Here is a 15,686-nt window from a genome sequence, read left to right as displayed (position 1 = left end):
GAGTAGCCTATTTATCTAAAGGTAGAATCATAGAGTTGGGTTCGTTATTAGGATATTATATTATCTCTATTTAGGCTGTAATTTGTAATACTTAGTGTACTGTAATTTTTCAGGTCCATTTAGATAAACCTACTTGATATTAATAATTTACTTCGTTTGGCTCTAACTGTAATTTTATTTATTTATTAGGTTAGCACAAACAATACAATGATCGGAAAAGAAAAAAACAGGCTATTGCCCAAAACTTCTTTAAAATCCTAATTCAGTATCAAATTATCCAAGTATTATACATAGGTTATATGAATTTCAATACATTTTTAGAATTTTATTAAATCCTAATCCAATCTATTTTCATTTCCAGCTTCTCTCCAGTGAAACAATCAGTTTTACATGAGAGATTCTCTACACAATTCAAAAGAGTAATGGCAGGTTGGAAATTCAGTTTATTAAATTCTATGAAAGATCCAGAGCTGGTCGTCAAGTCTGATGATGAAATAGTTATAATGAAGGACAAATATCCAAAATCTCAATTCCACTATCTCGTTCTACCAAAGGCTGACATAAATAGTATCATTTCCTTGGATTCTAGTCATTTGCCTATTGTGAAATACATGGATGAACAAGCCAGAAAATTCATTCACACCCACTATGAAGATGTTGTATTTTGGTGAGTACGGTAATCCATTCACAACTTTACACTTCAGCCTTCAAGTTGTATTTTAACCTCGCGCTGTTGTAAAAAGTACAACAGTGTCAGTTTTTTGCTGCACAAAACTATTGAATGTGGTGGTGTCAGTGAATGAGTCACCTATGCATTCCAAAACTTTCCCCCCATCACTCCACTGAGTTGCAGTATCAACCGAGCAATGGTTCAGTCTTTAGGTGCCATTTAGTCGCGACAGTGCATAAGATAGGGAAAGACTGTATACGGGGACTGTAAACGAACCAATAACACAGATTGAATGAAAAAGACTGAGAAATTGTCAAAAACCGCAGATTTATTGATACTTAGGAAGACCGGTTTATCAGAGATTGACAATGGTGTAATAACCGAAACCGGTCTTTCTAAGTATCAATAAATCTGTGGTTTTTGACAATTTCTTAGTCTTTTTCATTCAATATGAATAATAACCACAATATCAACTTCTCAACTACACAAAAAGTGATAACACAGAATTGATGGTTTTGCTTGATGTACCTTATTGGGCTATGAAATGGTAATCATTCAAATGTTCATAGGCGTAAAATAATCCAAGAAGATGGAAAAAGTAATTATATAATTAATTAATATGTTTTGACAGTAAACAGAGTACATAAAACTTGGAAAATTGGATGTTGTACAAAATACAACACGCGACTGCTCGGGTGATTGAGAAGGGCGCGACTACCGGAAGGTTAAAAACCATTTCAACAAATATGTCTGTAAAAAAAAATATTTCGTGAAAGAGGACTTTATATTTGTGATACTCTACTATTATATTGTTTCACACGATAAGCTGAGTACACATTGTGTATTTAAGGCTGTTCGAACACTTTTTTTCTTATTTAAATTGGATAATCTTCTTCAATATAATTGTCAAGATAATGAGAAAAAGTGGTAACTGAAACTTTTAAGTGGTCTATTAAGAGAGTTATGGGTCGTTGAAGTGCTACCTCTGGTTTCTTTCCAGATCATAAACGGTTAAAACTCTTGAAAATTCAAAAAATGTATCTTTCCAAACTAAAAATTTTATTCCCCATATCGTTCATAAATAAAAAAGTAACATTTTTTGCAAATTCGATAACCTGTTTATTTTGAATAAATCGCGAAAAAACTCATATTAGAACAAAGCCAATGATATACTGAATGTATATCAATGGAGAATTCGAAATCGTTTATGATCTGGAAAGAAAACAGAATCAAGGACTTCAGCAACCCATAACTCGCTTATTAGACCACTTGAAAATTTCAGTTTTCTCACTCTTATACTGATCTTAACAATAAGTTATATTTGAAAAGATTATCCAATTTAAATAAAAATAAAAAGGTGTACCTAACAGCTTTAATCAATCCTTATGTATACACGAAAAGTAACTTTGTCAATCAAAATATAGCATATTAACAAAAATTGAACTTGGAACTTTTTACAGTAGGAACATAACCTACTTTTTTGGATATTATTGAAATTCGGGAATGGAATAGTTTTGGGCTAAACCTGTTGTTCCTTCTCAATCATATTCATATGATTTGTGATTGTATCAACGAATAAATTAATAAAAAATTGAGCGCTGCCTGCAAAACCGAAGTTCAATACAGAAATAAATAGATTAATCAAGAATGAATATACAAATGAATGGAAATCTAAATAATCATAGTATGTCTGTCTGTAGTTTTCTGCTCGTAAGCAGGTCCTTCTATATGGCAGCAGCCCTCCACTCTCTTCTATTCTCCGCCAGTCGCTTCGTTGCATAGTAGCTCATCCCCTCCTTGATGTCTAACATTTTTGTATCTTCTTCTCCCTCTTCCTCTTCTTCCCTGAATGGTCCCCTCCATGGCATCCAATCATAGTATAAATAAAAAGAAAATGAAATTTGAAAGTCTAATTGAAGCATTAAAATATAGAAGTATTATAATTGAATGGTGAAGTGCATTATTTGGCTAAGACGATAAATACAGGGAGGTATCGATGATTTAAAAAAACAGTTACTCACTCATTTTTAAACGAAACTCAAAATTTATTTTGTATTGTGTACCTTAGATGTTGCCTTACGAAAATGAAAGAGGAACGAATTAAAACATTGATTATAAACGAAGAATAACATATGTTAAAGGCTGTCCATTATCAACATTTTTTGTAAATTCGATAACTTGTTTATTTTGGCATAAATCGCGAAAAAACGCATATTAGAACAAAGCCAATGATATACTGAATGTATTAAAAAAACTCCAATGGAAAAATCGAAACCGTTTATGATCTGGAAAGAAAACGGAATTAAGGTCTTCAACAACCCATAACTCGCTTATTAGACCGCTTAAAAATTTCAGTTGCCACTTTTTCTCACTTTTATAATGATCTTAACAATTATATTGAAAAATATTATCCAATTAAAAAAAAAGAGTACCGAACAGCCTTGAGGTAGGCGCACACAGATCGTCATCGGACGGACGGCATGGCTCGGACGATTAGATTTGATGCATTGTTTTCAATTGGTGTGCGCATACCTATACGATGCGGATAGGTATGTGCACTCCAATTGAAAACAATTCATCAAATCTAATCGTCCGATGCGTGCCGTCCGTCCGATGACGATCTGTGTGTGCCTACCTTTAAAAGCCATAACAACAAATAATATTTCTGTCAAAACGTGTCAACTGTAGACGCAGCTATTAAAGAAAACAATGATAAACTTCATAGTGTATCATGGAATGATAAACTTCATAGTGTATCATGGAATGATAAACTTCATAGTGTATCACGGAATGATAAACTTCATAGTGTATCACGGAATGATAAACTTCATAGTGTATCACGGAATGATAAACTTCATAGTGTATCACGGAATGATAAACTTCATAGTGTATCATGGAATGATAAACTTCATAGTGTATCATGGAATGATAAACTTCATAGTGTATCACGGAATGATAAACTTCATAGTGTATCATGGGATGATAAACTTCATAGTGTATCATGGAATGATAAACTTCATAGTGTAACTTCACAGCCCTCCACTCTCATCTATTCTCTGCCAGTCACTTCGTTGCATAGTAGCTCATCCCCTCCTTGATGTCGTCCAACATTTTGTATCTTCTTCTCCCTCTTCCTCTTCTTCCCTGAATGGTCCCCTCCATGGCATCCACCAGCAAGCATTGCCGTCTCATCCAATGTCCCAGTCATCTCCTCTTTCTTCCCTTTAACACATCCAGCAGACTCCTTCTTTCCCCAACCCTCCTCAACACCTCCTCGTTTGTAACTTTATCCCTCCAACTGATCCCCTCCATCCTTCTCCATATCCACATTTCCAATGCCTCAAGCCTCCTCTTATTCTCCTTTCTCAGCGTCCAAGTTTCTGCACCATACAGTGCCACACTCCAAACATAGCACTTTATTAGCCTTTTCCTCAGTGTCTTGTCCAGTTGGCTACAACTAGAGTCAAGTAGAGTTAGGTATATTTTTACTCTAAATATTGATTTATTTATGAATAAATATTAAAAAGAATAAAATATTTTCGCAGGCTAGGTTACCATGCTCGGCCTTCCCTTCAGCGGCTGCACCTCCACCTCATAAGTGACGATTTCCAAGGATCTGGTTTGAAAAACGCTAAACATTGGAATAGTTATACGACACGGTTTTTTCTCCCCTCTTCAAGTGAGTATCAAAATGTCCTCTGGTCAATCATAGTTATTACAGTTCAGTATTAAAACTAATACTGTATTAATACTGATAGTTCAGTATTAATACAAATACATAGTATTAGTATTACTGTTCATAAATTCTATAAATCATTCTCCTGTCATCTACTGTTACCGTTTACACAACAGATGATTAAAAAAAATGCTAGTATTTGAATTCTAAAACCAAACATCTCATACCATTTTACAAAGTCAAACATTTAGCAATGAATTGGAGTTGGAAAAGGATCGAGTTATCTGCTTTGTCTAATTACAGACAAGGTTAGAAAATCTCTCACTCCAATGGCGCTACAGCCCAAATCGGGCTCTGGCCTCAACCAAAATACGCCTCCATCCATCTCTATCTAACGCCGCTCTCTTCCATCCCCTTAATTGTACATTTCATTAGCATCCTTCTGCACTCTATCCTCCCATCGCTCCCTTGATCTCACTACAGGTCGCCTTCCTCCAGGCTGACCAACTAACACTTTCCTTTGCAGTTGGCACTCGTGTTTCAGGCATTCTTTGCACATGCCCTGCCCATCGGAGGCGCATCAATTTTATGTGGGCCGATAATTGGGGCTCTGCATAAAGCTCTTTCAATTCAGCTTTCGTACGTATGCGCCATTGTTCATCCTCACAAACCGGTCCATAGATTCTTCTCAGGATTTTTCTCTCAAACACATTCAAGATACCCGCTGTTCTGGCTGTGATAGTCCAAGCTTCACTACCGTAGCAAACCACCGTTCTTATTATACTCTTATAGAGCTTTATTTTACATATCCGGTGTACATTTTTATTCTTGAATATGTTTAGTAATGAGAAAAATGTGCGATTGGCGGCAAGGATACGTTTTTGAATTTCTTTTTGCTCCTCATTACGATTGGTTACACAACTTCCCATGTACGTTGTAATATTACATTTTTCTTCTCACATTTAAATCGAATCTTCAATTCGAGATCTATGGAATTTTATAGTAAATGTCAGAGTTATCAATAGACGGATAAACTTTTTGACGGAGAATTTATTATCGTAAATGTTTGTTGCATTGTTCCATGGTGTCACCGAGGCTGGGTTGACAGAATTAAAAAGATAAATGGTTTAGTTAAATAGAGATGATATATATATAAAAATTTAAAATAACATTTTCAAATTAAAGTTTTATTGAGAACAGATGTAGAATGTGAATTCTAAACTTATAAGTTATAATTTTTTGATGACGTGTCTGTGGAGATCGATATTGAACAGGGCGTTGGTTTGGTGACTTTCAACTTTGCTTTTCCTGTTCAGCCCTTCCTTCTCTTCTGAAAAATGGCTTGCTACAAGTACTGTTGTCGTAGAGTTTTGCTCTAAATCATTTTCGTTTATTAATGTTGTAGATTGAGTTTTATATAAAATTTTGTGCTGTTTTGGTCAGATTTAGTTGTTAATGTAGTAAAGCCAATAGCCACTGTGTTTCAACTGTAAACTAGATAAGTATTTTAGTTCGTAATAACTCTTGAAATAATTAGTCTTAAGATATTTTCTCTTTCTGTATTTTGTGTATTTTCATCTGAAGATTATAAGTTAATTTGCTCTGAAAACTGGATTTCTCATTCATAGGCAATAGATCCATTCACAGTTTATCAAGAATCTATTTTATTGGAGCCGACAACTATTCTTAGGTTGATAGGTGTTAAATGCTATTCCAACCGTTTAAGGAAAAATTGGTAGCACGGCAAATGTTACCCCTGTGGTGGGACAGAATTACAAAATAAATATGTCCCAAATGGTACACCATGAAATCCCTGGTTATAGAAATTATTAGTAGATAGATATCTTGATAGGTTATGAATGGTTTGTTGCTGAGTGGGAAATCGGTTCAAGAGAGATCAAGTCCTAATGAATATATTATCTGTGCAGACTAGCAAAATGGCATACAATATGAAAAATATTAAAAATGATGATGAGTTAATAGCTGCCATAACACAACTGTTTGATGAGCAAAATGCTAATTTTGATGCTAGGTTTGATGATATGAAGCAAGAATTTGCTAGCATAAGACTAGAGCAGGTTAGTATAAACCTTCTATTGAAAGATGCACATGAAAAATTGAGTGATAATCATGAAGATGAAAGCAAATTGAAGCATGATAATAGTAGTGTTAAGATACAAGATCAACTCATTCAAGTTTCTGACAATGTAGGCCTAGTTACTGTTGTTGAAAAAGTCAACCCTAGTGAGATAGAAGAATTGAGTAAAGAAGTAGGTAGGGAGTTGTCTTCACTGAAAGTCAACTATCATGAAAGTAATATTGCTACATTGAAGGTTAGGAAAACTATAAGTAAAGTGAATGTTTACATGAGACAGGTTTCTGTGGAGGTTAGAAAAAATGTAAACAAAATGAATCTTGCTTTGAGTCAAGTTGATGAGTTTAACTTTCAACTGAGAATTGAAAAGGTGTATGCTATGCATTCTCAAGTGAACATGACTAACTTTTGCAAGCAAAATGGCTTTGTTGAAACAAATGAACCTATGAATAAAATCATGCTATTGAAGAAAACAAAACGCAAAGTTTCCATTGATGTGTTAGTATTCAAAGGTTGTTTCAAGTTGCTTACTTACAAGATGATGACAGTGAATCACATGATGAAAGGGTATTCCCCAACACACAATGATTAGGAATCCTGTGTTATGCCGGGATTCAGAATAGCATAATCGCTACACAGTGTATGGTAAGAGTCCATAATTGTGTCTTTTTTCTTTCCTGTAGCCTATTTTCTTGGCCCTTAATCTTTTCAATTTTCGATTCTTTCCTGTCTTTGTGTAATATTCAGTAAATTTCTTCTATGAAGCATATCTTAACCAATCTTGTCCATAGTCATTTAAATTTGTATTTTTTCTGAAATAATTTTAGAAGTTGAAATAGTAGCTTATTTTCCTAATCTTTAAATTGTTGATAAAACTTAACTTTTCCAAAATCTATCCATTGTTGTGTAAATAATTGTTTGCTTGCGGTATATTTTTTCATCATGTATTACATATTTTAATCATGTCTATTTTTTTTCAGGTATTATATTAGGTAATTAGGTTTTTCAGAGCAATTTTGTCCCATGTTCTCATCTTTCATTGCATATCGTGCCATAAGCCATATGTAATTAGGTTATAGTTTTCTTCTGGGCTTTTAACCCATTTTGCATTTTATTTTTTCTTTGCTGTCCAATACTTTGGATTTTTGGTAGACAAGTAGGTGTGATTTTTTTTAGAGGTGTGGGCGTGAACCACATACGGCTGGACTCGATTATCTGACCTACTTGTTTGCGATATAAAAACCTTATGACTGCAACATCAAATGTTTGTAAAACCTTTTGCATACTTTTGTTTTTGTGGTCCGATACTAGAGTCTGCTATCACATTGCCTTACAGACATCTAGGAACTTTCCACCCAGTCACAATAGTCAACACATTTTTTCCTTCACCAGTTGTTTTTGTGGGAGTGATAGCTCACAATTATAACAAATTAGAGTCATACTTGGAATTTACAAAATTCCATAGTAGTATATTTTATTAAATATACTTCCTCATGAAAGTTCAGTACTGACATGTAGGATAGGCTCTAATTAATCTTTCTCTTCTTTGTATTGTTTTAGGGAATTTATTTACCCAGTTTTCTTTTTCTCTTGTTTGTATTTTTTAGGGAACTTATTTACCCAGTATTTCATCTTGATCATCTTTGTATCATAATCTTGAAATGTTTATACTTATTATACAGTCTTTAAATTTTAAATTATTTTAAAAAATAATTGGTTTAATTTAAAACGTTGTGTTATATTATCAATTGAAATGAGTTAAAGGCTAAAATTTTTCTAAAGTGTTTTGTAATTGATATTTTTTTTAAATTTTAAAACTGTTTGTTCTATAAATTTTGATATGATTGATTATCGTTTGAAATGGATGCTGGAGTGTATGTAGAATTTTTAGTGGGGTTTGTTGATTAGAATTTTGCTGGTATGTGATTGTTTTTTGAGATGGAAACCCATTATTGCCTAAAGAAGGAATAACAGAGGTTATGACTTAGAGAGGCAGTAATGAGATAATATTTTTTGTGTTGATTACTTATGTTGATTGCCATAGATGCAAAATAATGATTAATAATGTTGATTGCCATAGATGCAAAATGATGATTACTTATGAATATTGTTTGCCTTTGAAGCAAAATATTATTGATGTTTTGAATGGTTTCTTGTTTAATGTTTGATAGTAAAGTTTTGTCATGAAATGTAGTTTGTGTTTAGAACATTGAAGAGTCGAAATAAACTATAGTATCCAACAAACGATGATTAATAATATTAAATAATTTGCTTTTTATACAATTTTTGAACAAAATTAAAACTAAATAATTTTGAAACCCTGAATGATAAATCATAAATGTGAAATGAACATGCTATAAATGAATGTTATATTAAATAATAATGAAATGCAAATATATTATGAAATGATTGAATAGAAGACCAAATGTCTGAAATTATTGAAATATGTATTGAAATTAAATTTTTGTTGTGTTGTTATGATGTTTGTTTTTTACAATTTTGATAATGATACAGGGTGTTATGAAATTATATTTCTATTTTGAAGAATGGATTAAAATGTTGATATTTGAACAGTGAATAAATGAATGATTTTTTTTTTAAATTTATCATTGATATGTCCATATTTCACAATTTATGTATTGCTGACTGTATAATAAGATGTTAACAAATTTCAATTTTATATATATTTAAAATTAATTTTATGTGTATTAGATTGTATGGATAGCCTAATCAAGTTTTTCTTCTTAGTTTATAAGCATTTTAAGACAACAGGTACAGCACAGACATTAACATTGAAATAGTTATCATGTGAATCTCGAAATCAGTAACAAGTGAACGCCATGAAGAGTGTTAAGAACATTTGGGTGATTTTCAAACTAGTGTGACATATCTACGCCTAAATCTACGCTGCGGCCTAAACCAATAACTACGCTAATGTCAACGCCAATGTCAACGCCAATAGCTACACCAATGCCTGCGCCAACGCTGATGCCAACAACAAAAATCAACGCCAATGCCTGCGCCAATGCCAATAGCTACGCCAATGCCAAAATCTGCGCCAATGCCAACAACAAAAAATCAATGCCAATAGCTACGCCAATGCCTGCGCCAATGCTGATGCCAACACCAAAATCAACGCCGATGCCTGTGCTGATGTCAATAGCTACGCCAACGCCAATGCCAATATCAACGCCGATGCCAAAGCCGACACCAAAGAATACGCCAATAGCAATGCCAACGCCTATTGCTGACCAAGTATCTCAAACTTCAACACTACTGCATTACCTGGAGGTAATTGTCATCCATGTTCACATTCGCAACTTTGAATTCAGAAGAACAGTCACAGTATCATGAAAGAATTGATTCAAAAAATCCTCTCCTAAATTATTCCTGTATGCAGAACTCTAAACCTTGAAAGCTGAAAATATCAAAAAACCAAACCTTACCTAAATTAATCCTCACCTAAATTAATCCTGTATGCAGCGTCTATCTCTTTTCCAAAAAACGAATTACATTGTCATTTCAAGCCTGAAATGTACATTGTATAATTACAAATATGATACAAAATTTATGTGACTCTGTATTGAATTTGGAATGCAGCCGTCTACTACAAGCATGAGGCAATGCTAACTGAGATGTCACCGGTATCAAGTTTGGAATGCAGCCGTCTACCACAAGCATGAGGCAATGCTAACTGAGATGTCACCTGTATCGAGTTTGGTATGCAGCCGTCTACCACAAGCATGAGGCAATGCTAACTGAGATGTCACCTGTATCGAGTTTGATATGCATCAGTCGACTACAAGTATCAGCCCAACACTACGTGCATCCAGATCAGCCCAACACTAACGTCATCACATTGGAGTCACACTTAACTGAAAATCATACTGAGTGCCTTAACGGACTGTTTTCCAAAATGTGCATCAATAAAATCAACTGCGTAAATAGTGAAAGAAATGAACATTTTTTGATTTATTGAAATTTTATGTGAAAATTAAATGTAACAATTCATCAATTCATTTAAAAAAAAAAAAAATAATAATAATAATAATTTTTTTATTCAACATACTAAATTTTTTTATGCAATAAAAATTAAATTTTTCTATCTATTAAATTTATGTGCAATTTCAAAAAACTATTCTTTACATATTAAACTTTCTGTTGAGATATTTTTCTTTAAATTATAAAGCTAAATCAAAAGTAATATTGATATTCTATATTTTGAGATATTGTTTGGAAACATATAACAAACGCTATTGATGAATTTTTATAATAATTTTCAATATTTTTGGATGACATGTATTGTTTTTTTTCTAGAAAAAATTGTTACTGTTCTCAAATTTAAATTTCAACAATTTTCATTAGGGTCAATGTAAATTTTTTCTTTAAATTTTCAAACAGTAAAATTTTTTTATGTCAAGAGGGGGGTATTTGTAATATTACATTTTTCTTCTCACATTTAAATCGAATCTTCAATTCGAGATCTATGGAACTTTATAGTAAATGTCAGAGTTATCAATAGACGGATAAACTTTTTGACGGAGAATTTATTATCGTAAATGTTTGTTGCATTGTTCCATGGTGTCACCGAGGCTGGGTTGACAGAATTAAAAAGATAAATGGTTTAGTTAAATAGAGATGATATATATATAAAAATTTAAAATAACATTTTCAAATTAAAGTTTTATTGAGAACAGATGTAGAATGTGAATTCTAAACTTATAAGTTATAATTTTTTGATGACGTGTCTGTGGAGATCGATATTGAACAGGGCGTTGGTTTGGTGACTTTCAACTTTGCTTTTCCTGTTCAGCCCTTCCTTCTCTTCTGAAAAATGGCTTGCTACAAGTACTGTTGTCGTAGAGTTTTGCTCTAAATCATTTTCGTTTATTAATGTTGTAGATTGAGTTTTATATAAAATTTTGTGCTGTTTTGGTCAGATTTAGTTGTTAATGTAGTAAAGCCAATAGCCACTGTGTTTCAACTGTAAACTAGATAAGTATTTTAGTTCGTAATAACTCTTGAAATAATTAGTCTTAAGATATTTTCTCTTTCTGTATTTTGTGTATTTTCATCTGAAGATTATAAGTTAATTTGCTCTGAAAACTGGATTTCTCATTCATAGGCAATAGATCCATTCACAGTTTATCAAGAATCTATTTTATTGGAGCCGACAACTATTCTTAGGTTGATAGGTGTTAAATGCTATTCCAACCGTTTAAGGAAAAATTGGTAGCACGGCAACGTGAAATCGTCAACTACTTGGTAATTCTTCCCACCACATTCCAGAAATGGCCCAAGCCGATTCCTGTTATGTCTTGATTGGTTGAATACTTTAGTTTTCTTGACATTGATCTCCAGACCAACTTCCGATGCGCTTTGCTCCAACTCTAATGCTATGTTTTTCACGGCTGCAAGAGACCTTCCAAGTATGCCTATATCATCCGGTTAGAAAATCAGGAAATAAAAAAATGTTGTGAATGAAAGTGCTTTAATAAAGGGTACTTGGATTCTTTATTCCCTTTATAAATTAGAGTTAAGCTGGGGTTACACCAAAGTTATTAACAAAATGTTAATAACTAAATCCTTATAGATTCTATTAGATTGATCATAATTTATCATACACATGATGAACATATGTGTTTGTCAAGTTCCGTTCAATCTAATAGAATCTATAAGGATTAAGTTATTAACATTTTGTTAATAACTTTGGTGTAAATGCAGCTTTACCCTCACCTAAAAGTGCATAAGGATTGCAAACTATGCTATTCAGACTCTGACTCTTTAAAGTAAAGCTCACTACCGTATAGCCTCTTTCTTCACAAAAACGATTCTTTGAGTCTTTCATGGGTAAGAAAATAACTAGAGGTATTTTTATGTTATCCTATAGTATTAAACGAGCAACTTCTGTTTATATGATTATATGTTTAGATGTTTATATGTTTGTATTTCACGGGATCTCGAAAACGGCTCTTACGATTCTCACTAAATTCAGAACATAGTAGGTTTATAATATAAAGATTCGATTGCACTAGGTCTCATCCCTGAGAAAACTCGCTGAAGGACATTAAAAGGATAATTATTATACATCCTTGGGAAAACAGGTGATAATAATTATTTCGTCGTCTGTTGGTGATGGAAGTGAGTGAGCGTGTTCATGTGTGTGGGACTGTGTCAAAATTATGACTTAGCTGTTGAAATTTTGTAATCATTCAATCAGGTACTAAGTGCCGGTTGCAAAAAGCCGGGTTATTTTCAATCCTGATTAATTCCAGTAGATCCATCTATTTGAAATGGTCTTCTCTGATTTGGTTCACGTGAAGTTAATCAGGATTAAAATTTAACCGGCTTTTGTGCAACTGGGCCTTTGTGAGGGAAATTTTTGCTTTCTTCTGGGAATTAATCTCAATTTACTGTGATTAGATAGAACATTTCGGTATGAATGTTATTAAAATTTCTTCTTTCGTAATACATTTTTTATGCTTTTGTACTCCAGAGCGAAGCTGTCCCCGGTATTTTAGATTGAGAAAAATATTGTTAGCATGGATGTGTTGGTAGCTGTATATCATGCTTACATTCAGTCAGACCTGTTGGAATGTGAGTGTGAGCGCTGTTATCAGGTCTGGCTGCCGTCGATACGCCAATCCAATCAACCCATCAGAGAACATTCTGTGTTGTCATGTTGGCAAAAAATCGGTGCGTTGAAAATAACAAAATAAACTACCATAATTCTAATCTCCTACAAACTTCATTCCTCACTTTTCATGATTTTAGAAATCAATTTCTTTTCAATAATATTTATTGCAATCTTATTCATCAGATTAAAAAATTAAAAATGCGAAAAAAAAATCCATCAATAACTCTAAACTACAAACTAGAATCATGGCCTCAGCTTATGGAAAGACAAAGTTAGTAGACAACTGTCTACTAAAGTTGATGGAAAAATACATTTTCAAGATGTTCGATTTTTTTGAATGGGTAGTCCACTAAACAGCTGATTTATGATGAATTCTATAGTCTGATTTTTACGGTGATATTGGTGTTCGAAGGAAACTCCTTTTCCTTTTGTATTATCCTTAAAATGTAAAATTTTAAAAAATCTTATGTATACGTCGACGCGAAATTCAATAGAGAACCTGTCAAATTTAATGAAAATCTATTGCTGCGTTTCGCTGTAAATGCGCAACATATAAACATTCAAACATAAAGAGAAATGCAAAACCGTCGACTTGAATCTCAGACGTCACTTCGCTCGGTCAATTAAACATAAAGAGAAATGCAAAACCGTCGACTTGAATCTTAGACCTCACTTCGCTCGGTCGAAAAACATAATTCAATTTTTTATTGTGATTCAACTGAAATTATTTTCCGAAAATGTTAAACGAGTCAAATAAAATTATTATATATTAAAATTATCTACCCTTGAACTATTTTATGACAAAATTATCCACTAGTATTTCTGTGAACAGTGGACCTCGCGCTCAGTAAGTTACATTGACCTGTTGTTATGTTTTTCAAAAAATAATAAATAATTTATCAATTTAAAATGTCTAGAAAAAATCCTAAATAAACAGTACTAAATACTAAATAAATCGTACCGTGACGTGTCGTCCCGGAATGTGAGTGTGAGCGCTGTTATCAGGTCTGGCTACAACTGTCTACAACGTTGATGGAAAGATACATTTTCAAGATGTTCGATGTTTTTGAACGGGAAGTATTATAGTCAACTGTCTACTAACGTTGATTGAAAGATACATTTTCAAGATGTTCCATGTTTTTGAACGGGTAGTATTATAGTCCACTAGACAGCTGATTTATGATCAATAATATTCTATAGTCTGATTTTTACTCTTATATTGGCCTATGAAGGAGGCTCCTTTTTCCTTTTATATTATCCTTGAAATGCAAAATTTCCAAAAACCTTGTATATACGTCGACGCGCAATTAAAAAAGGAATATACCTGTCAAATTTCATGAAAATCTATTACCGCGTTCGCCGTAAATGCGCAACATATAAACATTTAAACATTAAGAGAAATGCCAAACCGTCAACTTGAATCTAAGAGCTTGTTCACATGACAGCGATTTACGCTCGGTTGTCGCTCGATTGGCAAATCGCTCGGTTTGCCAGCCTCGTACACATGACAGCGATTCATGAGCGGTTTGCGCTCGGTTATGATAAATAATTACTAGGTACAACATCTATGTACTCAATCTTAATATCTTAATCTATGTACTTAATCACTATATTACTCTTCAACATATATTTAAAACTTTACTGCTCTGATCGAAACCGCTCGGTTGACTGAAGACATGTGTACGCTCTCATGCCTGCTCTAGTATATCGAGCCGCCCGGCAACCGAGCGGTTGTAGTCTGAGTCTATAACCGCCGCGATTCGCCGGCGACTACTAAAACCGAGCGATGCATGTGTACGGCACCATGTGTTTCCCTATACCTGGCAATCGCTCGGTTTGTCAACCGCGCGACAACCGAACGTAAATCGCTGTCATGTGAACAGGCTCTTAGACCTCACTTCGCTCGGTCAATTACCGTGACAATGGAATTTTACATGCAAATATAATTGCAGTGTTAATCTTTTTTGGAGAATAAAGTTTTCATTTTCAATATTTTTATCAATATAATTGTTTGGTGTTCTTTGATGTATTTTAATTTTGGTAAATTATGTTTACAGAGATTATCGACGACCTGGAAAAGTTCAGCTGTGTACGAATACCAGAAGATGAAAAATGTAACGAATATCTAAAGAGTAAACTAAGGTGCCACAAGTGCTCTCATTGTCCTCCAAATATGCCTGCTCTTAAAAAACATTTGGAAACACATAATAAATAAAATATTATTTTCAAGAAAACGTCTTAATTTTACTTTCCTTGCCCTATTACCAAGTAAGGAAAGTATTGCTTTCCGAAAAAATTAAGGTACCCCAATTTCTAAATATTTCAAGGTCCCCTGAACCCAAAAAAGTGTGTTTTGGGTATTGGTCTGTATGTGTGGGTGTGTACTGTGTATATGAGTGTATGTGTACACGATATCTCATCTCCCAATAAACGGAATGACTTGAAATTTGGAACTTGAGGTCCTTACACTATAAGGATCCGACACGAACAATTTCGATCAAATGCAATTCAACATGGCGGCTAAAATGGTTAAAATGTTGTCAAAAACAGGGTTTTCGCGATTTTCTCGAAAACGGCTCCCACGATTTTGATCAAATTTATACTTGAG

At 33.4% G+C, this 15,686-nt stretch overlaps 1 protein-coding gene across 1 annotated transcript; it reads left to right on the top strand.

Moving 5' to 3' along the window:
- Nucleotides 1-355: 355 nt before the first annotated feature.
- Nucleotides 356-15,312, top strand: LOC111049854 (aprataxin). Its single transcript, XM_039444458.1, has 3 exons — nt 356-667; nt 4,216-4,349; nt 15,136-15,312. Exons 1-3 carry the CDS (start codon nt 423-425, stop codon nt 15,291-15,293), a joined length of 537 nt encoding a protein of 178 aa, XP_039300392.1. The 5' UTR covers nt 356-422; the 3' UTR covers nt 15,294-15,312.
- Nucleotides 15,313-15,686: the final 374 nt, after the last annotated feature.

Source organism: Nilaparvata lugens, unplaced genomic scaffold (assembly GCF_014356525.2).
Source record: "Nilaparvata lugens isolate BPH unplaced genomic scaffold, ASM1435652v1 scaffold4717, whole genome shotgun sequence".
In the NCBI taxonomy this organism is placed as follows: Eukaryota; Metazoa; Arthropoda; class Insecta; order Hemiptera; family Delphacidae; genus Nilaparvata; species Nilaparvata lugens.
This window is presented reverse-complemented; position numbering and strand designations above follow the sequence as displayed.

Coding starts and splice junctions, on each gene's coding strand:
- LOC111049854 (XM_039444458.1), top strand. CDS start 423: ATGGCAGGTTGGAAATTCAGTTTATTAAATTCTATGAAAGATCCAGAG. Junction 668..4,215: donor TATGAAGATGTTGTATTTTG/GTGAGTACGGTA, acceptor ATATTTTCGCAG/GCTAGGTTACCATGCTCGGC. Junction 4,350..15,135: donor GTTTTTTCTCCCCTCTTCAA/GTGAGTATCAAA, acceptor TTATGTTTACAG/AGATTATCGACGACCTGGAA.